Source organism: Psammomys obesus, unplaced genomic scaffold (assembly GCF_907164565.1).
Source record: "Psammomys obesus unplaced genomic scaffold, mPsaObe1.curated_primary_1811, whole genome shotgun sequence".
Lineage (NCBI taxonomy): Eukaryota > Metazoa > Chordata > Mammalia > Rodentia > Muridae > Psammomys > Psammomys obesus.
In genome coordinates this window covers 1,627,034-1,654,473 of record NW_026586662.1, presented here as the reverse complement: position 1 = coordinate 1,654,473, position 27,440 = coordinate 1,627,034, and the positions used below count along the sequence as shown (strand labels likewise).

Genomic DNA, 27,440 nt, shown 5'->3' with positions numbered 1-27,440 from the left:
TGCCCTTAGTGACTTTAGCTACTGAGAGCCCTAAGAAGAGCTCCCGAGGATACGCGTTTGAATTTCGCATTGGATGCTGCAAGTGCCTGGCTGGACACTGCTTTCCAGGCCAGTGCTGTATGTAGTTGTGTTATCATATGGGATAAACACATGTACTGATTTTAAAACACGTACTTCTGTGGATATACTTTATTATGAAGCCTTACTACCTCCACCATTTAAATGTTTTATTACTGTTCACCATTCTTACAATGGAAAAATGAAATCTAGAGCAAACATAATTATAGCAATTAAGACTCTACCAGCAGGGTATCAAAGCAGGTGCTGAGACTCACAGCCAAACTTTGGGCAGAGTGCAGGAAATATGAAAGAAGGGGGAGATAGAAAGACCTGGAGGGGACAGGAGCTCCACAAGGAGAGCAACAGAACCAAAAAATCTGGGCCCAGGAGTCTCTTCTGAGACTCATACTCCAGCCAAGGGCCATGCTTGGAGATAACCTAGAACCCCTGCACAGATGCAGCCCATGGCAGCTCAGTTTCTAAATGGGTTTCCTAGTAATGGGAACAGACTCTCTCTCTGACATGAACTCAGTGGCTGGCTCTTTGCTCACCTCCCCCTGAGGGGGGGGGGGCAGCCTTACCAGGCCACAAAGGGAGACAAAGCAGCTAGTCCTGATGAGACCTGATAGGCTAGGGTCAGAGGAAGGGGAGGAGGGGCATGGGAAGAGATGACGGAGGGAGGGAGGGAAGGAGGGAGGGGGCTACAGCTGGGGTACAAAGTAAATAAACTGTGATTTCTAAAAAAATAAATTAAAAAAAAGAAAAAATAATTAAAATTTAAATTTTCTGTCTGTGTTTAAATTTTCTGTGCTCTGTCTACATGTCTGTGTCAGGCAGTACGCCTGATGCCAGAGAAGAGGTCCTTGGACCCTCGGGATGAGAGTTACAAACAGTTGTGAGCTGCTACTTTTAACTGCTGAGCCATCTTTTCAGTCCACACAGTAATTTTTAAAAGTAACAACAGCAGTATTTACTGAGTGTTACATTGTGCCAAATGTTTTCCAGTCATTACCTCATACAATATGTACACAAGTAGAAGAAGCCTCATTCCACAGAAGAGAGAAGGAAAGCTTAAACAAGTTATGCAATTTGCCCGAGGCAACAGTGGGTGGTTGAGCTGGGAATTCCCTTCCATGCAGTCAGACGCTCCCATTCCTGCACGATCCCATTCCTGCACGAACTCCAACCCCACTAAAAAAGGTAACGTGGGGACTGTGAGGTGGGCATCTGAAAAGTCACAGCTAACGGTGGAGGTTAGCTCTCACCCCCCCCCCCACACACATATGTCTATGCAGTAGTACATTTTTCAAGTCTTTTAGATTTAAAGCAATGGTTCTCTCAGCATGGTAGGTGGCTTCCTGAGGATCCCTGAAAACCTTTCAGGGGCCTGTCAGATCAAAATTGTTCCTCTAGCACCACTGTGCATCGTTTCTCTAACACTACATTCATCTTCTCCTGTTGTCACACAGTGGACTTTCCCAGCCAACTGCCTGGCGTCCACTTTTGTCACAGATGGAATGCAGCAGTGGCAATGGGAGCATGGCTACCTTTGGCTAAGTCTAATTTAAAAAAAAAAAAAGCAAAAACAAAACAAAACAAAACAAAACAAAAAACAGGCAACTAAGAAGTACCGAGAGCCTGAAAAGTCTTCCCCAGGGAAAAGCACTCCAACTGGTTGTCCAATACCAGTCAGTCCTGAAAACGTACATACAATTATATAGACCAAGCAAGTTATATTTAGGAATATCATGTATGTATGTATGTATGTATGTATGTATGTATGTATTTACATACATACATATATATACATGTAATAACAATCAACAACAAAGAGGCTATGAATTTGAAAGAGAAAAAGTTTGGAGGGAGGAAAGGAAAAGGAAACGATGTAATTACAACCTCAACAAAAATGATGGCAAAATGGCACTGCTCTTCCAAATATCTTTGCGGAAATTGTAATTTTCACAAAACATTATTAAGCTGGGGCAATATTTTAACACTTCTGCTGTAAAAGGAATTAAGTGGAAATTTAAAATGTTCTCAGCTTGATTCTCTGTATGTTAAACACTGATAGGCACGGCTCGCATAAACAAAAGCTTTTACAGGTCCTCAGTACCTTTTCGGAGCCAAAGGGTCCCGAGATTAAGGAATTTGAAAACATCTGCTCTGAAAATCAGTTAAGACAGGATTTTATACTCGAAAATGAAGCCTGCCTGTCAGATGTAGAAATGAACTTAAGAAGATCACACACCGGAGCTTTGAGAGATGAGCTAGGTGTGACTGCTATTTCGCTAAAGCCCAGACAGAAGGGCCTCCCATTGTCTGCAAGGCTCTACCTTCACACAGGGGAGTCTGAAGAATGTATCGGGATGAGCTAAGCTGCCAGCTACAGCAGGTTAAACATACAGACATACATACATCATACAAATACACACACACACACACACACACACACTTGTGCATATGTGTGTGCTTACATGAGTTTATGGGCATCATGTACACATAGGCACCTCCAGAGGCCAGGAGAGGGCAATGAATCCCCTGAAATTAAATTTGCAATTAAAGCAAAAGGTAGGTGGTTGTGAGCTCCCATGTGCTGGGAATCAAACCAGGGTCTTCTGCAAAAGCAGCGAATGCTCTTAACCACTAAGCCATCTCTCCCAGCTCCATAAATAGACATTTCTTTGAAGCCCAAGGTAATTAACCACAAAGTGCCACAAAACAGGTTGTTTAAAAAATATAGAAAATGTGCATCTTCAACCTAACACCATGGTAAACCAAATGTCCTGTAGTGCATCTCAAATGATTTGAGTCTTCAGTATCCAGAAGACTTCACGCAGGACTTCATCTCTAAGACCACTCCCTCACAAGGACATCAAGAGTCTCTGTATCAAGAGTCTCTGTATAGCCAAGATCTATTCTGCTCTTATAGTTTGCCTACTAAATTTTTTTTTTTTTTTTTTTACCACATGAGACAGTCAACCGTGGTGGGTGGGAATGTGCAAAAATTAAACTTAAAATATTTATGATATAAAAGGTATCTTTATCATATGGCAACTAAGTAATATATGGTTAAAAGGCAATCTATAAAAAACAAACAAACAAACAAAACAAAACCAATCACTTGAAGGATTGGAAAGATTGGAAAGGGGACTGGAAAGATGGCTCTACAGTTAAGAGCACTTGTTACTCTTGGAGAGAGGGTCCAGGTTCATTTTCCAGTACTCACATGGTGGCTCACAACCATTGCTGACCCCAGATCCAAGAGATCTGATGCCCTTTTCCTACCTCCATTGGAACCAGGCATACACACGGAATACAACACCCATGTAGGTAAACACAGATATCCATACAGTAAATGTTTTTAAAAATCACCTGACATGATCTGATGCTGGCTTCTGAGGACGTTCTCAAGCTATAAACCCCACGTAACCAAAGGAGAGGAGTTTTAAAATCGCCTCCTGACATTCTATGTGTGACGCTTAGGATCAAACCCAGGGCCTGGTCGTATTAATGGAGTGCTTCATTACTTAGCTACACTCCAGTCCCAAGGCTGGAGGACATTTGGGGAGATTTTACAGCCACCTAGCTGTAGGCACAGCCACCCAGGTTTGTTACAGCATATCGGGATACATTTTATGTGACAGCAGTCTATTCAACTGTGTGTGTAAATTGGGACTCAGATACTTTACTATTCAAGTTCCATGGAATTCTCACAGTTTAAAAAAACTTTATTTACACGGTTAAAAAGTTCACCTAAAAGTAAACACATTTTTCTCAATACAGAACTTAAGATATTTGCTAGGCATGATGGAACCCCCAGTTTAATGACGGTTCATAAAAATTGATTTGCTTAGTCGTCTTATAAAATGAAACTAAAAAAAAAATTATGTAGACTTGCCACAAATACAATTTCTTGAGTATTTAAATTATTAAAATACTTTTATTTTATTTTATGTGTATTTGACTGTGCGTACGCTGAGGGGGGCGTGGAGGGGAGGAGCTATATGTACACATGAGTGAGTCTGTCCACAAACGTTGGCGGCTTTGGCTCTCTCCCAAGCTAGAGTTGCAGGCGGTTGTAAGCCACCCAGTGTGGTCCAAACTCTGAACCAGACCCTGATCCTCTTAAAGAGCAGTAGATACTTAACCTCTGAGCCGTCTCTCCAGTACTCTCATATTTTGTATATGTTACATATGTCATCTGACACACATCTTTTCCTTGAGAAGCAACCAAAGAAAGATTATGTTTGCGTTTTCTTTGTTCAAGGTGTTTATTGCATCTCAGAGGGCAGACATGCACTGGGTTTTTAAACCAAAATACAAAGAAAAGCCATTTTGAAATTGGTATTAGGTAATTTTCCCCCATTACAGTGTAGGTTATCCCCACAGTAGATTCAGATACAACCACTTTAAAGGGTACCATACATCTATTAAATAATTTGAAAAATAGGCAAATGCCTTTCCAACCCAATATGCTTTTACAAAGAGCTGCCAAGCCACTAAACAACACTGATCAACAGTGACCTTGTATACGCATCAAAATCTTCAGCCAAGCCATCAGCACAGTGTGACAACAAATTAAAAATCAAGAAATACAGTATGTACATTGAAAGATACAATTCGCTGAATCAGTTTCAGTCTTAATCACAAAGGTACAACAGAAGTCACTTTGAGCTCAATCGAAGGATGGAGAAACACTAGTCTATAGAACACACAAAGAAATACCAACTGAACAGATGTACATAAACCCACAGTGAAATAAAAATATTTGCAGTTATCTTTAAAGTACAGATGTCTCTTGGGGCACGTTCATAGTCACATAACAGCACATCTCTAATTGCATTTTCACAGACACGATAGAAACAAACTCCACTTTTCAGTGCCTTTGATCAAGAATGAATAAATAGGTCAATTTAGATGCACAACCTGCAAATATAATTAAAATATATATCTTAATATAGCAGTGATAAATATGGACTTCTCATATGATTTTTCTCATTCTCGATAAGGTAGCTTCATCAAGGAGAAGTTTTATTATGGACATTAAACTTCATATTTTTTTAAAATAAAATTTCTTAACATATACAGTGCACAAAAATAAACATTTCTCACAACAGTTGAAGTTTCTGTGATTGGAAAAATGTACTCCACACCGAAAAAGTTTTCATATATTTAAGAGTGTTTTCCTCACTAGCTGATAGTATCACATTACGCTTGTAACAGAGGTACAGAAGAGAGTTCATGGGAGGACTCGAGGGTTTGTCCAAAAGTTATAGATATATACATTGAAACCTTCAAAAACACAGACACACCTTTCCAAATGGCTCACTGCACATTAGCTGCATCATCCGTCCATGGGCAACGTCCAGAAAAGCACTAAAGGCATTGGAAACGTCCATTCATTGTTTACGCCGTACAACACACGAATAACCCGAATATCTACGAGGCGGAGAGTAGGGGTAACAGCTAAGGTAGTACACATTCCTAATGTTCACTGTCACAGCCGCGCTGTGTGTTCAGAAGAGAGAGTTACAAGTCAGCACTGGGTTAGGTACTGGTGGCTCACTTTGAAACTCTGAGCATTGATCTTATCTGAAGGTTCCAAACTCAGGTTATTTGTTTTTTTCCTATTCAGTCACAAAAATTGCAGCTGTAAGGAAAAAAAAAAAAAAGTATTTGGATTAGAAAACACAGCGCACACACCCCTCAAACATTATATCTCCCTTACAGTTTTCTCTTTACAATGCAAAACACTGGTACACAGAAAGGGTCCAAGATTAACAAAACTCACATTTACAGTGTTCTAAACTCTTTAAGATATGCCTAAAAATTCACTCAGGAAACTTAATTCTATGTGTAGTTCCATTTTAGAAAAAAAAAAAAAAAGTATCAATGACCTTCAAAACGTTGACACTAGCAATTTTAGTTGTGACACATTTCAGTCTCAACTAAGAGCTGATCTGTAAATATGGGTGGTGACAAAAATAGATGGAAAGGCAGTGACTTCAATGAGACACTTAGCAGTTGGACAAGTCTGGACTGGAAAAGATGGTGAGCCCTGGGGGCCCATGCCTTCTCTCCTACCTTTGTTTACTTTATTCATGTGCTGTTTTCTCGGAAAACTCTCTCTAGTGTCAGAGATTGGAATCTCTTCTTCATAAATTGTTTGTCTCTCTGCCCGGGGTGTGAATCCTGGAGACAGAGACTGTCTCAAGCCTCTGTGTCACTTACCAAGGCTTTTAGCATGCGATGGGAGCAAGAGTTTCTGAGTGCTCTAAGCAGTTCTCAAACCAACAGTTGAGACAGAAGTGAGGTCTTACATGCCTACTTTGTCTTGATCCAAGAGGAACAGACAGAAGGAAAAAAAAATCTCTTGACTGAGATGGCAGGGTATTAAAATGGTACATCAACAGTTTCATTTAAAACAGATTGTTATTACGTGGCCCAGGCTGGCCATGAATTCTCAGTCCTCCTGCTGCAACCTCCAGTGTGCTGGAGTTAAAAGGCTTGGGTCACCATCCCTGGCTACTGTTAATCTTATCTAAAAAAAAAAAAAAAAAAGACAGGATTCCACACATATAAAAAAAAGGCAGCATTTAATAAATGTAGGCAGTGTATGTATAATAGAAATCACACTGCACTGTGGTCCAAAGTTCCCACATTCTTACTGTTCCTCTGGCCAGAGCTTGAAAATCATTCCATGCTCAAGGATTAGTTCTTTCAGATATAAAACAGAGCAAAAATCTGACAGGGAAAAAGTTAAGTAAGTATGTAAAGTAATGCTGAGCATATGTGTAAGCAGCTACTATGTCAGGTGCTGAGGCTGAGAGCAAACATTCCCCATCAACCAGTTCCTCTCTCGTGTTCATTGTGAACCATTTAGAAAATTAAATTTATGAAATATAAAACTAGATTGCCAGAAATTTAAAATTCAGCTTGACTAAATGCAAAGGGTAGAAATCTTAAGGTTTACCTTAAGCTGAGAAATAAGGACAATGGAAAGATGTGGTTATGTAGCCAAATGTATTTTTAAATGACTTCTAAATCCAGTACTGTAAATGCTGGTGTCTTATGAAGTCTAGTCATCAGGGATACAGTGGTATCTCACAGTTAATTTAGTAGCCTGGGAGACTTATGCCTCTTGGTATGATTTTTATGCTTTTCAAAATAAAAACAAATGACAGGGTTTTCTTCCCATAGTTTAACAAATTAAGATTTTAAAATTTCACTGATAAGGACTTTTGTTGTCAACTGTAAAGCTCTAAACATTCCATCTCTCTATCTCTCTATCTATCCATCCATTCATCTATCCATCCATCATCTATTTATAACAGAGAAGTAACAAATCTCATACCTGGACCAGTTAAACACTGCACAAGCTCACTTTTACAAGCTCACAGGAAAAACTCAATACCAGATACCTTAAATTGTTTACAAGAAATCCTTGATGTTAAGATCCGCTAATGGGTCCTTGGCTGGAGGTTTCTTGGGGCTCTGAGTGGCAGGTGTAGGGCTTGGAGAAAGCTAATGGGGAAAAGGCCAGTCCCAAAGAGCAGAAACAGAAAGCACAAGAGAGACAGGTGAGCGTTAGGCAGAACATATACCAGAGAAAACAAACAGAAGAACAGATGGCTACAAGTTAATACAGCTGTTTCGTTCTACTTAATCTGGGCTGTGCTTAACTGGGGTGGAAACACACCAGAATGATGTTTGTATTTCTTGAAATTCTTTGACATCAGATTCAGCCAAGGTGAAATATGGGAACTCTGGGAGAACAGTTTGAGTTAGGAAGATGTGAGAATATACTGTAACACACACACACACACACACACACACACACACACACACACACGAGAGGGTACGAGGTAAGGAAGAGAGAGAGAAAGGGAATATAGTGATTTTTTTTTATGCAAAGAGCATTGTTACTTTGAATCATGAGAAACATCAAACTAAGAAAACAATTTTATGGCTTTTCTTATAGTAAGAGTAAGTTGCAGGAGGAAACTGTGACATAACTTTGCAGACAGTATGCTAAGAGATTAAATTATTAGCTAAATACACTAGTGCATCATATAAATTATTTTAAAAGAAACAGCTTTTGGGCAGTGTGTTTATCAGATGAACAAGTCATTTCCAGCCTCATATCCTGCCCACTTAAGTTTGAAGCAAAGGCCCACAGATCTTATCCTGTGTGTTTATCCAACACTGTAATTACCAGCTGCAGAAGAAACTTCTGGGGCCCTGCTTTTCAGGAGTGGCATGGAGAGCCTTACACAGTCCACAGGCGGCCTGCCTTGAGCAATGATTGACATCTACGTCCTGAAGCCAAGTCATCTCAAGATGAACAGTTCCTGAAATCTGGATCTGTGAGGCAGAGTTTTTGTGTGTGTGGTTTGGGAAGGAGAGCTCCAGAAGCCAGGATCCCATACCTGAGATCTGTTCCTATACCCATCCAATGGACTGAATGATTATCTACCAATCTGGTGTGTAAAACCAAGGTAACTTTTCACAGAAATGTCAGGAAAATCAATGCTAAAGCATGAATGTACTTGGCAGAAAACGAAGGCTTTATCTACAGGACAATCAACTAAAATAATTCTGAGATAGCCTAGGCACTGGTAAAAACAACAACAACAACAACAATAACAACAAAAGGCCTTCTACCAGAAAGCCATAAATGCAGGTTTGCTTATTCTATTGGCTATTTAAGCTTTCTCTTTGACAGAGGAAATATGATCTAAATATCAGGCCAGGCATGGTAGTGCACACCTTTAATCCTAGCACATGAGAGGCAAGGGCAGATGAACCTGTTTAGGCCAACTAATCTATATAGTTAAGTTCCTGGCCAGCCAGGGCCTTACAGTACAAATCTGACAGAAAAAAATACTTAAATAAATATTATAGATATTGTATACTATTCCTTGACTTGCTTTAACATCAATTATTGATAAAATTGTATTTCATCCTATGATGTTTTCTAATTTTTATTCTTCAAATCAAGTAGTAACTGGTGGTATTATAAAAAAACAATTATCTTAAGTAATGAAATGACATTAAGGCTTTCTCACACTAAGAATAATAATATTTAAATATTTTGAGTAAGACACCAGGCATGGTGGCACACGTCTTTAATCTCAGCACTCAGAGAGGCAGAGGCAGGCGGATCTCTGTGAGTTCCAGGATAGCCTGGTCTACAAAAAAAGTCCACGACAGCCAGGGCTGCACAGAGAAACCCTGTCTCAAAACAAAACAAACAAACAAACAAATAAAAAAAGTATCCTATTGATAAGATGATATAAATACCCTTTGGTACAACTGAAATGCCACAAGAGTGAAGCCATTTTCTGACATCATTAAATTCAGCTTGAACTGTTCAGTTTAGTTTTGCTCAGCAAGTTGCTACTCAAGTTATAATTTTGGGTTCTCACTTGGTCCAGGCCAGTTGCTCTGGGAGAAAAAGTTCAATGGTTCCACACATTCTTTTTTATTTTTCCAGATACTTTAAAAGAGGAATCAAGTTCTCCAACTCCAGGGTTTTTTCTGTTTGTGTTTTCTTTATTAGTCATATACTATAGGATAAACATACTAAAATCTATAGTCTTAAAGAAGCTAAACAACAAGAAGGACCCTGGGGAAGATGCTTAATCCTCATTCAGAAGGGCAAACAGGATAGACATCGGACATGGGAGGAGACAAGGAATGGGACAGGAGCCTAACATAAAGGGCCTCTGAAAGGCTCTACTCAGCAGGGTATCAAAGCAGATGCTGAGCCTCATAGCCAAACTTGGGGCAGAATGCAGGTAATCTTATGGAAGAAGGGGAAAGACCTGGAGGGGACAGGAACTCCACAAGGAGACCAACAGGGCCAAAAAAATCTGGGCCTAGTGGATCCTGCAGAGACTGATGAATTAACCTTGGACATGCATGGGAGGACTTGGATTCCTTGCTCAGATGTAATGATGGGCAGCTCAGTCTCCATGGGAGTTCCCTTGTAAACGGAGCAGGGGCAGTCTCTGGCATGGACTGGGTTGCCTGTTTTTTGATCACCTCCCACTGGCCAGGTGGCCTTATTTGGCCATAGAGAAAGAGAATCCAGACAGTCCTGATAAGCCCTGATGGACTAGGGTCAGACAGGAGAAGAAGACCTCCCCTATCAGTAGACTAGGGAAGGGACATGGTGAGGGTAGGGAAGAGGGAAGGAGGGTGGGACTGGGAGGAGATGAGGGAGGAGGCTATAGTCAGGATACAAAGTGAATGAATTATAAAAAATAATAACAATAACAACAATAATAAAAGAATCAAGAGATGGTGGCTTCCTGCATCGTCAGTATTAGCAGCAAAACAAACAGCATCATGCATTTCTGTAGGTGGAATGGTAGAGTAGGGAATTCAGCCTCTCCCAAAACAGGTTTTTCCTTCATTCTGGATTCTGCTAGATAAACTCTAAACGCTAGTACTGTCCTGAGTGATGGGCATGACTTTGCTACTCATGGTTGCTTCTGGAAGGCCCTTGTATAGGTTAGGTTTTTGGTTTTTTTGTTTTTTTTTTTTTTATTTTTTTCCTACCAACTTGATTCAAGCTGGAGTCTGGGAAGAAGGAACCATCAGCTTGGTGGGCAAGCCTGTGGGGCATGTTCTTCATTAATGATTGATGTGGGAGGGCCTGAGCTACTGTGGGTAATGCCTTCTTCAGACAAGTACCCCTGGGTTGTGTAAGGAAGCAAACTGAACCAGCCATGGAGAGCAAGCCCTTAAGCAGCATCCCACCGTGGTCTTTGCCCTGTCTCCAGGCTCCCGCCCTAACCCTTCATGATGGACTATAAACTGTAAGCTGAAACAAAACCCTTTCTCCTAGGCTCCTTTTTGGTCATGGTGTTCATCTCAGCGGTAGAAAGCAAACTAGGACACTTATGCTAACGAGGCACCTCATAGAAGCTCTTCCCTATGAGAGCGACGACACAGAGTAGACGGAGGCTGGCCATACCAGAAAGGGTAATCGGTTATCATGCTGTGAGTCTTTGGGCCACATAGTAGCAAGAATGGCCTCCAGTGTGGGTGAGGGTTTGGAGACTGAGTTCAGCTCATACGTAATAATTCAATTATTACTGTGCAGTGGAACCTCACAATGCCATACTGAAACCTCAGTGATCTCCTGCAGTTGGCAGTACTGTCATGACGCTTAAAGCAGTTTCATGTCTGGATTCTGCCAGATGTTCCTGTCATCTCTCCTCCATCTAGCCGTATCTCCTCCTCTAATTTGTATCCATTCACATCAACAGAACCATAACCATAAATTTTGTACTTTACTGAATCCCGTGAGGTATCATGTGAAATCCAAGCACAGGGAAGTCATAGAGGACCTCAGGTTTGTGTACAGGTGGTCTGAAGTGAGGGTGGCCCTAGGGAACCCAAAATTGTGTCTGGTGTTGGAAGAGAAGTTATTTTTATGGTGACTCTGGAGTTTGGAAACTCAGTGTTGTTGTCTGTCAGAAGTACTGGCTGGGTAGACCCTCCAGCCCAGAAAACTATGACTTCTTACTTGGTTGGGTGTGGTGGCAAGCACTTGTAATCCAGCGGTTGGCAAGTGGATGCAGGCAGAGAGTGGGGCCACTCTTGGCTACATAATGAATTTGACATCAACCTGGCTACATGAAACCATCTTAAAACAAACAAACACTCCCAAACCTGAACTTGTTTAATGGTGACACATGTATCAGGTACCCCAAATGAACCTTATGAATTAGGGAGAGGAGAAAGAGAAGGACCCTGAGATGGTTAGTAATTTGTCTTGGTGTCCACACTCCACACTGCTTCCATGTCCATTTTCTCCTGAAGCAGCAGCTATGAGAGGGCCATTAGGTAAGATCACCTTTTAAACAGACACACTGAGACAGGATAGAGAGACAGGAAAAATTATAGGTCCATGAGGCAGAAAAGGAGCCCTTCACCCTGGAGTCTGATTGAAGCAAGAATTCCAGCCCAACAAACATTTGCTGTGAAGGCTAACAGGAGAAATAACATTCCTTTCATACACAGATATTTTATGTTAATGGACCATGCTTATGCCTAAACCTTGGGTACAGTTTTCTAAGTATCCTGGGGGATCTCAAACAGAACTGTTAACACTGTTTACAGTATGGATACCCTACCTTTTGGCCACCTGAGAACCACCCAGTGACCTGATCTTTCTAAAGGCCCTTAGCACTCTTCCAAGATAGTGTTTTCAAACCTACTCAAACTGTACATCTGGCAGTGAAACGTGACAGTTTTAGAGACATCTACACCTATGCTCTAAGCTGTGGCTTGCTTTCTGAGCAGTTTTCTTTCAATCTTCCTGTTAAATCACTATTAACCATCATTCTGTTTTATACTGGCTAGTCCAGAAATTTTTTTTTTCAAGCCATAAAACCCAGTCTGGCCTGAATCCCTAAAAGCCTAGGACAACTCCTCAGGCTGGTGATGGTGGAGCACTGGACCTGTGTCTCTTGCCTCTGTTCCTTACCACTATTAACAGCATGAAAGTTTTATGTTTAGGAGTAAATGCACGGTACCGTGAATTCTAAGGAACTGACCTGTGTGCCAGGTACAGCTGCAGCTCCAAAGGGTGGCCTCATCATGGGCTGTGCAAACATGACTGGCTGCTGAGGCATCATGGGCATGCCTGTCCCTGCAGGAGGCTACAAAGAAAGGAAGACTTAGAGCAGGTCTGGTGCCCACAAGAGCAAAACCCCACATGCACACCTTTTACATGCTTTAGACAATTTCTGCGAAAACCACACAGGTAGAAAGTGTAATTGATTATCTAACTTTGAACTCCAGGTGTTGAGGCTGTCAGATGGGGGAAATGTCCCTGAGCTGTGTACAAGCCTGCCTGGCCATGTGGCATCCCCACTCCGATGAGGAGCTGTGTATTCATCTCCAGTTGGAGTAATTCTTGAGGAGACAGAAGCTAATGTTCTTAAAGTGGGATGGCCCTAAAACATGCCGTGACAGAAGTGCAGAGTAAAAAGTCCCAGTACAGAAAGGGTTGACTTTGATAAATGAGCTAAAATATATAGTAAAAATCACTCCCAAAATGATGGCAACAATCAACTGTAATTTGATGGCAATATATTTATGCACATTGTAACTTCCCCATTTCCTGGCTAGGCTTGTTGAGGCCCAAAGCAGGTGATTTAAGTTGAGGTTTCCTTTTCTGTATCTCCTGTAGGAGCGCCTGCTCATTTGAGAATTTGTGAAGATGTCAGGAATGTCAACTACAGGCTTTTGGCACACGCCATCACTCACCATTCCAAATCCTGCTCCAGGTTGCCCAACAGATGGGGCCCCGGCACCCGGAGGAACTGAGCTGGTTGGTGGAACAGTGCCCTGCTGTACACACATACCCACAGAACCACACAGAACAAATCGAAAGAGAGACAACATAACATGGTTTTAAAATGATAAGCTGTCATTTTGAAATGTGTGCACTTCAAGTTTGTGTGTGTAGAGATACAAAACATCCTCAGACTCCACTTCTACATTTTAAAGGCTGACTGGCCCCATAAGAGTGGTCTGAGGTATACTTTTGCAGTGTTGATCATTCTCAAGGGCTTGCAGCTTCTTAACCCCCTCTCTCCCTCTCTGCCCAAACCACACCATGAAAGAGCTGGACCTCAGTGAGCCTGCTCTTCCATCATTCTATCCTCTGACACGTAACACAGGGTTAGACTTTGAAGCAACAGACTTTGAAAGGTAGGGGTGTCCCCAAGGGTGGAAAACTCCTAGCGGGCTTGAGAAAAGATGCTTACCTAGTTTTGTTAAAGAATGAAAGATACAGGGATTTAAAATATATACACGAGTATCTTTTAAAAACCTTACAGAAAGGAAGATGGTCTCGTTTCAAGTTTAAAATTGGTGGGCTGAAAAAATATGGTCTTAAAATAAAATCTCACACAATAAAAAAAAAAAAAATGACCCATCTTAGGTTAGGTTCCAATTGTTATGATAAACACCACGACAAAAAGCAACTTGGGGAGGAAAGTTTATAGCTGATGGTCCAACCTGAAGTGAAGTCAGGGCAGGAACTGATGAGGAGGCCACGGAGGAGTGCTGCTCATCAGCTTGCTCTCGTGGCTTGCTCAGCCTGCTTTCCCATACCACTGAGGACCACTAGCCCAGAAGTAGCACTGCGCACCGTAAGCTGGCCCTTCCCATATAAATCAGCAACCAAGAAAATGCACCACATTTTGGTCTTGGGAGGGCATTTTGTCAACTGCAATTCTATCTTTTAAAAAAAGACTATAGTTGACATAAAACTAGTGAGTACATTAACCGTCCTTTTATTTTCATTACCTACTTAAGACTACCAGGAGATTTTGGCAAGAAGTATGATAAAACGATATTATAATCCATGACAGGCAATGTGCTGGAAAATCATTTCTGCAATTTTACAAATAAATCAGAAACATAAATACTATCATTAACTGTTTTATGCAATCACAAGGTATTCGAACATAGATTGCAATCATTATTCCTTGCAAAGTTAATGGACTTGCATTTTACTCAATTTTGCATCGTGTTTATGTCACTTCAGCGTGAACAGAGTGTATAAACGTGAACAGTCAAGCTATGCAGAACACACTTGCTCTGTATACTTGAAAGTTGGTAACCTGCCCACACCACCCTGGCCTTGATGTCACGTACCGGTGGAACGCCCGCTGCCCATGTGGCTGGAGTGACTTTTGGTTGCCAGTTGGCTCCACCGGTCAACTTTTTCTCCCCAGCATTCCACTGGAGATCTCCCCTAGAGGGAAGGTGCAAAAAACAAACAGAACACAACATTGAGAAGAAAAAAAATGGCATGTGGCTTCTTGGACTCTTTTATCTGGGTTTAGGAGTCGTCTGTTTGAACCCGGTAATGATAAAGAGTATAAATTAAATTTGCAGAGGAGTCTTACCATGCTGTGTTTTTATGACAGCATAAAAACATTCGAAATAAGTAAGAGTTTTGGATTCAGCAACAATAGGAATTTTATGTTACTTACAACAGAAAAATATGACAGAAAAATCCAACTACATTCTTTATGCACAATTAAAACTCCAAATAATACATCATCAGTCTGGACACTTATATCTTGCTGAATTACTTGTCATTTTTAGTTAGTGTATACATTTCTGTGTGTGGTTATACACATGTACTGGAGGCCAGAGGTGTCGGATTCCCTGGAGTTGGGGGTTACAGGGAGTTGTGAGCTATGTGACATGGATGCTGGGACCAGAACTCAGGTCTTCTACTAGAATAACCTTTGCTCTTAACCACTGAGCTCTCTCTTCAGCCCTCTATCTTCTTGAATGGAAAACGCACTGATGACAGTCTTTTCTCATTCTTAAATGGTTCAAGAGAGGGTTTCACACAACTGTATCATGCCTAAAACGTGACTTGTAATTGTATGGCTGTAACATGCATCCCAGTTTCAAACACAAAACATACATCTGAGGAGAGGATATGCTGTTTATCATTCTTGTGGCCCAGAAAAGACATGTTAAAATCAGTATTAGTCAGAAATTACTGTGCTGGATCTCAAACTTAAAGCTATTAAAATACTCAAAACTACACAGAGAAACCCTGTCTCAAAAAAACAGCTAACCAAACAAACACTCAAAATTCCATCCTAAAACATTTCCAGAGGTAACAGTGGCAATCCTAGCCTGAAAAAGTTTTCTTTTTCAAAGCTGAGCAATAACTTGGAGATTTCAATAGACTAAGAACAAAAAATATAGGATGAAACAAACAACTTAAGTTACCTAGCTTAAAACTCGGAATTATGGGGTGGTGGCAGTGTACACTTTTAATCTCAGCACTCGGGAGGCAGAGGCAGGTGGATCTTTGTGAGTTCGAGGCCAGCCTGGTCTATGGAGCTAATTTCAGGATAGCCAAGGGTACAGAGTGAAAACTTGTCTCGAAAAAGAAAAAAAAAAAAAAAAAAGGAAAATAACATACTTCAGTGAATGAAATGTTTGACAGTCTCGAATAAACACACACAAACACATTGTCAAAAGAAGAGCAGATTAAATTGAAAAACACTTACTTTTTTGATGTGGTACCAGAAATTCCAAGATCTACAAATGGATAAAAGAAAAAGAATTTAAATCTTTATATTCAGCTTATATATAACAGTTAAATCCGGGACTCACAGGCCTAGAAAAGTTCTGCATTGTTGCCTAGCAGTGACTGTATCCAGTTGGATGAAAAAGAAACTGTGCTAGTAAACAAAGCTGGAATTGTTAGTTTTCTTCTACTTCACAACAGACTTAAGGATCATGTTTAGTATGGACTTGCCCGGAAGGTCTAGGATTGCTATCTGAAAAAGCCCTGTTAGGCTCGGGGTCTGGGAACTTGACCAGCCGACAGTTATTTCCGTGATACAAAGCTGTCTCTAATGACAGCTGATAACGACTAAATGACTGACTGGCTCACCGTGTCCAGACGGTTTACACCAGCACTGCTGATTAGCTAAACACCGCCTTCCTTCTGCAAGTCCAGAACTTGGTTAGGTGCCAGGCAGTGTGTGCCAAACGATCTATGAAACAACTGTCTGGTGACACCTTCTTGGGCTGGAACATCTCACCCAGCTGTGTGCCCTTTTCTCCCTGCTGTGGTGAAGATCAGATGTTAGCTGAACCACGTGTGGGGCCCTGGGAGCCCCACTAGTGATCTTGGGGCTACCTGGTCTAATCATCCCCATCTCCCCCACATTCACCCCCACCCCACTGCACTTTGTTTACCAAACCTGGCCAAGATGTACTGACCCTTAGCTGAATCAGGCATTAGCCTAGCCTTCAGAAAGCCCCACCCTGAAGGAACCTGCACTCTAATGGTGACACACATGAGAAATGAGGATGTAGCAGAAGTAAATGACACAGGATGCTAGGAGTGGAGAATGAGGTGAGAAGGCAGACAGGGGGAAGGCCTCCTGGAGAAGGTGAGGCTTTCCCATAGCTGAGCTCTCCAGGATGAGGAAGCAGCCAGCACAAAGCCCCCAGTCAGCTGTGTAGCCGATTTGTTACATGATGACTTTTAATATATATTCCTCACATTTAGTTTCTTAGCATTATGAACTAGGCTACACGTATTAACTAAAGCAAACACAGAAATCGTTACACATAATTTTGATCACTTTTTAAAAAGACTGTATTTTACTGTTGCCCCAGGATAGCCTCTTAAGTTTCAAGAATTCCTCTTGCTTCAGCCTTCCAAATAGCTGAGCTCATAGATAGGTATGTGCTACCACTCCTGGCTAGTCATCTTTATTTTTGGAAGAGAGAGAAGTCTCACTTCTAAAAAGTTTATTTTCAATTAGATTATATAGTTTAATCTCTACAGTGAGTAGTTACAAAGCCAACCAAATATTTATACTGATCATGAGAAGAGGCAAAAATAGGCAGGCACTCCACGCACATGCATGCATGAATCCCTTTGTGGCAGCTGGGAATGCTATGAGGAGGTGTGGGCCTGGCTGCGGATGAGACCTCTTGGGAAGAAGGCCTTGAGTGAGTAGCGTCCAGGAGGCTTACTATTGGCATGAAGAGAATGGACAAGTTTGAGTGGACAAGTTGCAGTGCTATCTCCGTGGGAGGTTGTGCTATCGCTGGGAAGTGTATTTAAAACACCTTTTGTGAGACTCAATTTACATACCAGAAAGTCTGTCCTCACAGTGTGTATACAGTTACCATTTGTGGCACATTTTTTGTCGTCACAATTGAAATCTTGTGCCTGTTAGCAGCTATTCCTTTTCCTTCCTACTTACCTCAGACCCTACAGCCTCTAATCTACTCCCTGGCTCTTTAAATTGCCTAGCCTATACATTTCAGACTTTTATCGTATGTGTGTGGTCTTTGTACAGGACTAAATCTTTCACTTAGCCTTATATATTCATGGCATATATCATGTTGTAATATGCGCCAGTATATCACTTTTTCAATCCAACTAATCGTTTATTATAATGAAAGTGAACTACTATATATTTATATATAATATACATATCTATAATGTACGTATATATGTATACACATACCACTTTTCACTGACTAGTGAATCGTATGGCTGTTTCCACCACTAGGCCTTTAGAAATGATAATTCTAAGAACGTCTGTACATGCCTTTGTACAGACATACACCCTCATTTACTCCATGTGCCTCACGGTAGAACTGCTGAAAGGTACAGTTTTCTCTGTTATCATGCCAAGGACCTGCCACGCTTCTTTCCACGGTAGTCACATGTGTTACAATCCCGTTAGCAGTGTCTGAGTGTTTCAGTGGCCCACATCTTCACCAACGTGTGTTCCCATCTGCTTTCTTCTTTATAGCCACCCTTCTGGATGTGAAGTGGTCCGTCACTGTGGCTCTCATTTGCACTGACTTGATGATATTCAAGATCTTTCCACATATTGAATAGCTATTCATGTATCTCTGTCCTGAGAGATCACTTCAAGTCCTTTTCCGGTTTCTAAGCCTATTCCTATTGTTGATTTTCAGAAGTTATTTGTACATTTTGGGTGGAAGTTCCTTGTAAGAATCTGTGATTGGGAACCTTTTCCTTCCGAAGCTGCCTTTTTACTTAAACATTTTTAGACTTTTGAATTGTATGTGTATTAGTGTCCTGCTTCCTTGTTTGTATGTGCACATGTGTACATACAAACGTGCCTGGTACTTGCAGAGGTCCCAAGAGGAAATCAGATCCACTGGAGCTGAAGCTATGGATTATTTTGAGTTGCCAAATGCATGCTGGGAACTCAACTCTGTTCCACTGCAAGAGCTACAAGAGCTCTAACCCACTAATCCATGTCTCCAGGGCCCTTTGTGGCTGGTGTTTCAGGAACTGTGTTTAAAGGACATCACCTAATCCAAGATCACGAAGATTTACTATTAGGTTCTCTTCCGAGAGCCTGATAGTTTTATTTACTATTTATTCATTTTGAGTTGATTTTTTTGATGCTGTAAAGATTATTTTTCTCTGGGCCTCTCACATCGTTCCAGAACAAGGCTTTGAAGATGTCCGATGCCCCTGGAGCTGGAGTTGCGGCAGTTGTGAGCTGCTTGGTGTCGGTACTGGGAAAAGAAGTCAGGTCTTCAACGGGATCAGGCTTAACCAACGAACCGGCTCTTCAGCTCCAGAACATGCTTCTGAAGACTGCCTTTTCCCTTACTGAACGGTCTTGCCCCACTGTCAACACTGACCTGACAGCAGAAGGCTTGTTTCCAGAATCTTACTTGTACTCTGTCTACAGCATGGCTCATGATTATGTCAAGAGCATTTGTCTCAGTTTCTGTAGCTTCGTACAAGTTTGAAAGCATGTACAGATGTTCTTAGAATTATCATTTCTAAAGGCCTCGTGGTGGAAACAGCCATACGATTCACTAGTCAGTGAAAAGTGGTATGTGTATACATATATACGTACATTATAGATATGTATATTATATATAAATATATAGTAGTTCACTTTCATTATAATAAACGATTAGTTGGATTGAAAAAGTGATATCCTGGCGCATATTACAACATGATATATGCCATGAATATATAAGGCTAAGTGAAAGATTTAGAAAACCAATTACTCCTTCAGATTCATTTACAGTTTCTAAGATGTCCCAGTTACTGCTCCAGTGGGTGAGCTTTTTCCTTAGCTGACATACTGGTCACAGGTGGTTGACTATGAAGGCGGTGCGCTGGACAAGCAAGTTGGGTAGCACACTGTGCACTCACCAACCATCAGCGAGATGGTCGTTGAGGAAAAGGAATAATTACGCAAGGTCTCCAGGGAGTCACAAAGGCAGTTTTATGGATGCTCAGGTCAAGCACAAGAATGTGAATGAAATGTTCATGGGAAGAGGCACAGGGAAGTATGGACTGCTAAGCTTTCGTTATTGCCTAATACTGTAAGACATCCATCCACAAAGGCACACCCATATGTCTTGGTGGAAAATAAAATTCAGAGTTAAAGCAAGACCAGTGTCCACAGTAACTGTCCCTCTCCTCACATCCAGCTTTAATCTCCAGGTTTCCATACGTTCTTCTGACAACTACGAAGCTCACTCTTTACTTTAGGGAGGCTTGCTCCTACTTGGCCCTCTCAATGTAACATAAAGCAGAATTTACTTAGTTTATAAACTTTTCACTGTTCTGTCTCAGGCCTTTGTGAAAGTCATAAGAATAGAAATTTTACCTATTGTGTTCACCAAATCATCTCTAATACCTGGAAGAATACTTCCCAATCAGTAAGTACTTATTAAGAAAAAAACAAACTCAGCCACTATAAATATGCCGCACCTAGTTTAACTGTATTTTCACATGGTTACATACTTACAAGAAATGCCTTTGTATCTTACTTGTACATGCCAGTGTGTGCTCCTTAATTGCCTTTTCTTTTTGGTTATTTAGATTAAAAGTGATGTGGGTATTTTTGCATGACAATGGAATATCAAGTGCTTACTTTCTAAAGAAAGGCTCTGGGTGAAATGCTATTTGGAGCCCCTCTTTAATACACTTACCTGTAAGCAAAACCAGAGACAGATGTGAAAAGATACAGAGAAAAAACAGAATCCAATTCACATATGCTTCATGCAGATAAAACTAGACTACTCACTTCCTACTAAGCTGGCCAGAGATGAGTCAAGGTCACCTCCGAGGCCTTTGCTGGCTGCCATTGCAGGACTGGGTGGGACCATTGAAACAGGTGCCGGCTGCCCAGACGGTGCCATGGTCGGCATCAGAAGATCACCTAAACCATCAAACACTGGAAATCAAACAGATCAAGTTCAGGAAATTTGAAAAAAATAAAAGAGGTGGAGAAAGATAGTATGCAAAGGACAGTCTTTAATGAAACCATGGAAACACATGAAAATACATTCTTGTAAAAGAAACAACATAATTCATATAATTTGTGACTATGAACACCAAAAAGAACACGTCTACTTATGCCTACTCAAAATCCATGGAAACACTAATGAGCATGGAGAAAGACGGGGAGGAGGGCTGCATAGTGTGAAAGAAAGAGCCAGGCTGTGACTCAGACACACCCCTTACTAGCTCTGTATATCGGGAAACTGACACTTCCATTTTCTCATCTGTAAATGGGAACAGCACCAAATATATGTGTGCATACGTGTGTATATATATATATATATATGTATGCATATATGCCTTCACTCTAAGGACCAAGTGAGGAAATATCTTTCTAAATGTGTATTACAATGCTTCCTCTGTATAGGTACTCAATAAGTGGTAGCCATTGTTAGTCTAATTAAAAACAACCACTAAGCATTTTTGTTCTAAATGGTAGTGATGTGTAATAAACTGTAAATGATTTACCGAGGGAAATCTAAGATGCTTACTTTATTTTTTTTTTTAAAGATGCTTACTTTGAAAGCAATTTGTAACTGAGAAGAGATGTAACTCCCTAGCATCCAATGAAATCAGCATAAAAATAAATGGTGATGTCAGCATCTAGGAATATGTATCTGAGAGACACTTGGTCATATTTTAGGGGAAGTTAATTTTGGTTTTCCCCTTTTTGTGGCAATGTTTGGGTTGTACTTTACGGACATGTTTAAATTAGGATTTTCAGGAGAGAACTCAAGAGCTACCACTGGCGCCCCTGATCTCCACTTGTTCAGTTCCTAGGATACAGAAAGACTATTCAAAACACAGACCTGGAATTTCCACAAGATACTGCTAGTATCTTATTTACATAAAAACGTTGGGCTTGTTACACTCTTATAAGAAACTATGTAATTCTACCATGAACACCACTACACAGTCATTCTAAGGTGGGAAACACAGCATTCAAGTCAGCACTGGCAATAGAAGCAACCAGATTGTCAGGCAGGGGATATATTTAGGGTGTTTCTGAAACACATTTAATTGCCAAAAAAACTCACCAATTGAAAATTTGTAGGAAGGACCCAGCATGAGAAGAGTAGAATGGAAGAGAATACAAACAGAATGACAGCAGTGATGAAAGGTTAGAAGCAAAGGTAGTATCTGTGTCTCAACTTCATAAAACCAAGGGCCATGCAAGCTTCAGAGGGCGCAAGCAACGGAAGGAGCAGGAGTGTGCCGGGAGGGAGGTCCTCACACCCAGATACTGTCCAAAGAGTCACTACACAGTGTTTGTCCTCCCTTTACCACCGCTAAACCATGTGCATGTGAGATCGTGCAAAACAGATGGTGGGTGTGGTAAGATTTCTGCTAAGGTTCAAAGAAACAGAAACAGAAAGGACAGGAGATTATTTTTACAGCTACCAAACATGTCTTGGAAATTTTAATTCGAATCACGGAAAGAGAGCCACCAACCAGGTTTAACAATATCTGCCTGTAAGGTTCCTGCTATCACGCTAACCTTGGGAAGTAGATGCTATAAGGAAGAGTGTTCGAACCACCAATGCCTCACCTGATGGGTCAAAGGAGCTGCTGCTTGAAGTTGAAGGCGTTGTTCCAAAAGCTGCCTCGAAATTGGGCTGCAGCAGGTTGTTCTGAGCTGGAGTCACAGGTGTTGTAGATGGGGCCATGAAAGAACCCCCAAATCCTGATGAAAAAAAGAAAAAAGGTCCCAGAAGAAAGTCAGCTGAAGGTGGGGGAAAGGCCATAAAAACAGTCAGAAAACTGGAGAGGAATGGCTGTACGATTAGCAATTTGTAAAACCAGGAGGCTCGTTTTGCAAAAACCTTCTCAAGTATCATGTACGAATGACAGACCCAATCTAACCAGAAGCAAGGTAACACTTAAAACACCTCAGTACAACGTACATGGTTCCTTATTGGAACCTGTGGTATAGGGATCTGCTATGAGGAAACACATAAAGCAAAGAAGGGTTAGAATTCAGACCAGTCTTCATCACACTGAAACTTTACAGTGACAGAACATACTTAGTTGTGCACAGTGGCTCAGTAATGAATGCATTTTTTTTTTTAAATAGGCATAAAATCCTTAGCTTTCACACGTTTTTCGCCCCAAGGCGCCACAGAGGGTAGGTTGGCACTCATCACTGTTTTCAGGTTAAGTCATGGGGAGAAATGTCCCGTGTGGTGTGTATCCCTTCCAGGCTTCTCCTCAAAGCAAAGCCAGGGAGGTCGCACTGAGCAGACAACGCTGACATACTTCTATGAAGGCTTTCACTGGTGCCCTATCGCTTTCAGATCCCTCTGTAGAGCAGCCAGCGCTGTCTGGCTCTGATTCTGAATGCTCCCTGTTCCTGCAAACAAGACTGTAGCCAAGCTCACAGCTCCTGTCATCACGGGCCTCTGGAAGGAATTCCATGATGTGTGGCTACCCGGTGCTGCTGGCCACGCTCCGCCCTCCATGCACGCCGCTGTCCTCAGCACGTGGAACACACTCCAGCCCACTCCCAGCATGCCTTCATCCCTACGCTCCCCAAGTTCTAACTCCAGAGATGTTTGCTAGGTTCAGGAGCTGTGTGCCTTTTCCTCCTGTCTTTTCTAGTAATATTAACACGGTGCCCAAACCAGGAAGTTAATGTTTACTGAGTGAAGGATAAGAACTTATAAAAGATTATGGTAAATTACTCAGATATCAAATTCAATATTTATTCTTTGGATTTCAGAGGCAGATCATGTCTCTCAAGCAACAGAAACAGAAGTCTAGGGTGAACATGTGTTGCTTTCGTATAAACATACAAATCTGCAAGGAGGCGACTGGTGATTGCTTAGTAAGACACTAGGTAATTTTCTCTTATAAAAGGCTTATAGTCTCACTATGTAGGCCAGGATAAGCCTGGAACTCACTATATAGACTGTATTGACCAACTGGCAGAGATTTGCCTGCTTCTGCCTCTTGAGTACTGGGATTAAAGGCATGCACCACTAGGGCTAGAAGGTTTTTTTTTTTTATCACTAACTTGTTGGGTATGTTTTTTTCCAAATTTAGCCATATCATTCTTTTTCACAATTAGCTTGCAAAAATACAGACATGTATTAACATCGCAACTTACAAAACCAATTTATCTTCTGTAAAAGTAATTTCTATTAAACTTTGGTATTCTTTTCGACAGTAAGCAATAATATTCACATCATGTTATCCCTATAAATCACCTCGGGTTGGTATTTAGGTAACCGTCACGTCACCTGGCCTAATTCTTAAGTTACAGATGCGACTGGAGATGGCTGCCCTTGACTCAGCTTCTTAAAATCTCACCCAGGAAGAAAACATTCTAGAGTCATAATAACAGTGGTTTGAAAGTACCACGGGTTCATGTGTTTCACCTCTGTCAGTCCAAAGCTGGAAGGGACTGCGGAAAGTCAAACTGCTCGGTAGAAGCCACAGAAAGGGGAAAATGTGCGTCTGTGCGTGCTCACGCAGGGCTGACTGGCTGAGCAGGGATGTGCTTCACTCAAAGCTAAGATCACGGGCATGGGTGGATGAACAACAGTGCTCCATTCGTTAATGCCGATTCTACAGAGGCGGACCGTGACAACAGTGGGGTGAGGCGCCCTCAGGGCAAGCCACTGCTCTGAGCGCTCTGCTCTGAGCGGACCCATTCGTGGCAATCGCCCTCATTTGATCACGAGATCCTGCAAAACCGTCAGTGTCTACCACAGGCTTATCCAACCTTTCGCTGTGGAAAAATGACGGCATCTACAAAGTTTATACTGGGATGGTGCAACTGCGTTAACTCCCCTCCAGAAATGGAAATAGAAAACCTTCCTCGTGTTTTAAAAATAACTGTAGGATTTAAAAAAAAAAAACAAAACTTTAAAATATAAAATATGAATATCTGTATCCACAGCAGTCTTCTGTTTATGTGGCCCATATAAAATATATATGAATTTATTTTGTCCTCAGAACAGCCCAATGAGGTGCAACCCATGAGAACGCTTGCGGTCAGAGCCATTATTCTGGCTTTTTTCTTTAGTTTCACTATCCTGGGTGAACCAATCAATTTAAGAGTTTTACCTAAATCAGTGGTTCTCAACCTGTGGGTCATGACCCCTTTGGCAAGCCTCTTTCTCCAAAAATATTTACATTATGATTCATAACCGTAGCAAAAGTACAATTATGAAGTAGCAATGAAAATAATTTTATGGTTGGGGTCATCGCAACATGAGCGCAGGAGCATTATGAAGGTTGAGAAACACTGAAAATGATAGGAGATAAAGATGAAAGCGTTACGTCATTAACTTTTTGGTGATGGAATTGATTTTTATTTCATAAGTCTAGATCTTAATTTGAGTGAAAATAACTGGCTTTTATATAACAATCTAAAAGAATTTACTCGTTTTATTTAGTTTATTTTTTGTTGTTTTCGGGTTTTATAATACATATAAAATTTCAGTACCTTTTTTTTCGTTTTTAAAGTTACTTTTAGCAGTTGGCCTAAAGTCTTTAAAAATAATTTCAGCATTTGACCCACCATCTATTTACTGCCTTTGACTTATACGTAAACTTACTCCTTCAAAAAACTAGCAAGAACAAAGCTGTGAGTTTGGTTCCCAGGGCCACACAGAAAGAAATCTTAGTTGCTATGAGGCAAGTTGCCTCAGTCCAGTGGCCAAGATTTCTTCTGCATAGTCTAATCTGCCTGTAATGGTACATGTTCATTATCTTTCTTGTTTGATTCTTTATAAAATAGTTTCATTATAACAAAGAATATATGACTAGAAAATTCCTCACAAAATGCAATTTTTTTTGGTGGTTTCAATCTGAATATTAACCTGATCATAGCTGTGGATATGTATTTTTTTACTAGACACATTTGTTTGTGAGTTTAAGACAGTTCTTGACTATGAAGCCCTGCGTGCCATCTGTACAGATCAGGCTGGCCTCAAGCTAGTTTGCAAACCTCCTGTTTCTGCGTCCTGAATGCTGTAATTGCTCATGTGCTCCACCATACCCATCTCATTTGTTAATTTTTTAAAGCTCTTTATATAGGTGATGGGCCTGGAAGCGATGGCTCTACACAGACATATACACAAGTCAAACCAAAGCGCTAAGCTCTGCAAACAGTCCTAACGCTGTGTCCCAATGTTTGTTCCGTTTTATATGAACTAACCATAAGAAATGTTTTTCTGTAATTAAACAGGGAGAAGCTGGCCTCTCAAATTAAATTTTAGAAAAATCAAAAATGTAATTTAAATTTCCTTGTATCAGGATATTGAGTGAAAAGCTGGTCATGCTAAAAAAAAAAATCACATCTCTCATGACCAAAGTAACTTACAAATTTTTTTTTTTTTTTTCTGAGACAGGGTTTCTCTGTGTGTAGCCTTGGCTATTCTGGACTCATTTTGTAGACCAGACTGGCCTTGAACTCACAGAGATCCGCCTGTCCCTGCCTTTCCCAGTGCTGGGATTACAGGAGTGTGCCACTGCGCCCACCTGCAGGGAATGTTTTGATGCAAAGCAGATCGTAAAACCCATGCACACTTATTTGCATTAAACATTAATTTACTTAAGTAGGCAGCCCAGAGAAACATGAAAGTTTGTGCGATTATTTTTCTTACTGAAGAGTCACAGGAAAAGGCAGTGGAGGGAATGGAAGAGTAGAATCAACGACGCATGTTTAAAAGTGCACAGGCGCTGGAAGGCTTGTCACTCATCTCCTTCCTACCTCACTTTAGTAAGATTTTGGACTGGTCAACTGAACAATTTAAGCTTGTGTGTGTGTGTGTGTGTGTGTGTGTGTGACACGACCCAAAGTGAGCCTTTTGAGAACGTATCTCTCTGTAGCTATGGTCCTTAGCTCTCCAGGGGAGCCACAGATCCTGTGGGGGCCCCTAGGCTCAAAACTCTTGGTTCTATCACCAGCCTCTGACTTGACAACAAATGGGGATGCTTTCTTATCCCAAGATCCCTGGCTCTGCTCTAGGTCCTAATGTTCTAGACTCTTGTGGAAACAGTATCTCAGGTCGTGGCCTTGGAGGGCTCAGTGAGACAGTGTGGCCTTGTGGCCAGCCTCCTCCTTAGTGAGCCTAACAGTTTCTGTGACAGATACTGGCAATGGCAGGTCAGCAGACGTCCAGCAAAGGCTTCCTGGAATTCTTCAGATAGCGAGCACACTTGATTTTAGCCATAACTTCAAAGCCAAAGATTTATAATCGATTATCTCATTTAAAAACCAGCAGGATCATTTTCACCAAGGCGCCTGGAAACGATGCTATTTCTGTGGCCTGTTAAAATCTTACTGCAGATTTAAAAACCCGAATGTGCTGGTTTGGTAAGAGGTTGAAAGTGTCTGGCCAAGTTGAAGTTGCTGTGAAATGCATCAGGGAGGAGAGGAAAGCCAGGCAGGCTGGCAGGCTTTGTCTCCAGTCAACAGCGGTGGGCGGTCATGCCACAGTTAAGCTTCCAGACAACAGAGCAACATCAAAGTGTGGCTCTGGTTCTG

The 27,440-nt window shown here is 41.2% G+C and overlaps 1 protein-coding gene across 13 annotated transcripts in view; it reads right to left on the bottom strand.

The window, feature by feature from the left end:
* Positions 1–4,315: 4,315 nt before the first annotated feature.
* Snap91 (synaptosome associated protein 91) overlaps positions 4,316–27,440 on the bottom strand; it is a 113,679-nt gene continuing 90,554 nt past the window's right edge. For 7 of the 13 annotated variants that reach the window (XM_055602523.1, XM_055602522.1, XM_055602526.1 and 4 more), the window contains 8 exons: positions 22,494–22,628; positions 20,688–20,837; positions 16,134–16,164; positions 14,749–14,848; positions 13,351–13,434; positions 12,636–12,740; positions 7,485–7,587; positions 4,316–5,713 (listed from right to left, as the gene is read on the bottom strand). In XM_055602523.1, coding sequence (XP_055458498.1) covers positions 7,495–7,587; positions 12,636–12,740; positions 13,351–13,434; positions 14,749–14,848; positions 16,134–16,164; positions 20,688–20,837; positions 22,494–22,628 — 698 coding nt within the window. In that variant the 3' untranslated portion in view covers positions 4,316–5,713; positions 7,485–7,494. The remainder of the gene's footprint in view (positions 5,714–7,484; positions 7,588–12,635; positions 12,741–13,350; positions 13,435–14,748; positions 14,849–16,133; positions 16,165–20,687; positions 20,838–22,493; positions 22,629–27,440) is intronic. The other 6 variants (XM_055602528.1, XM_055602535.1, XM_055602525.1 and 3 more) reach the window with 5 other exon arrangements.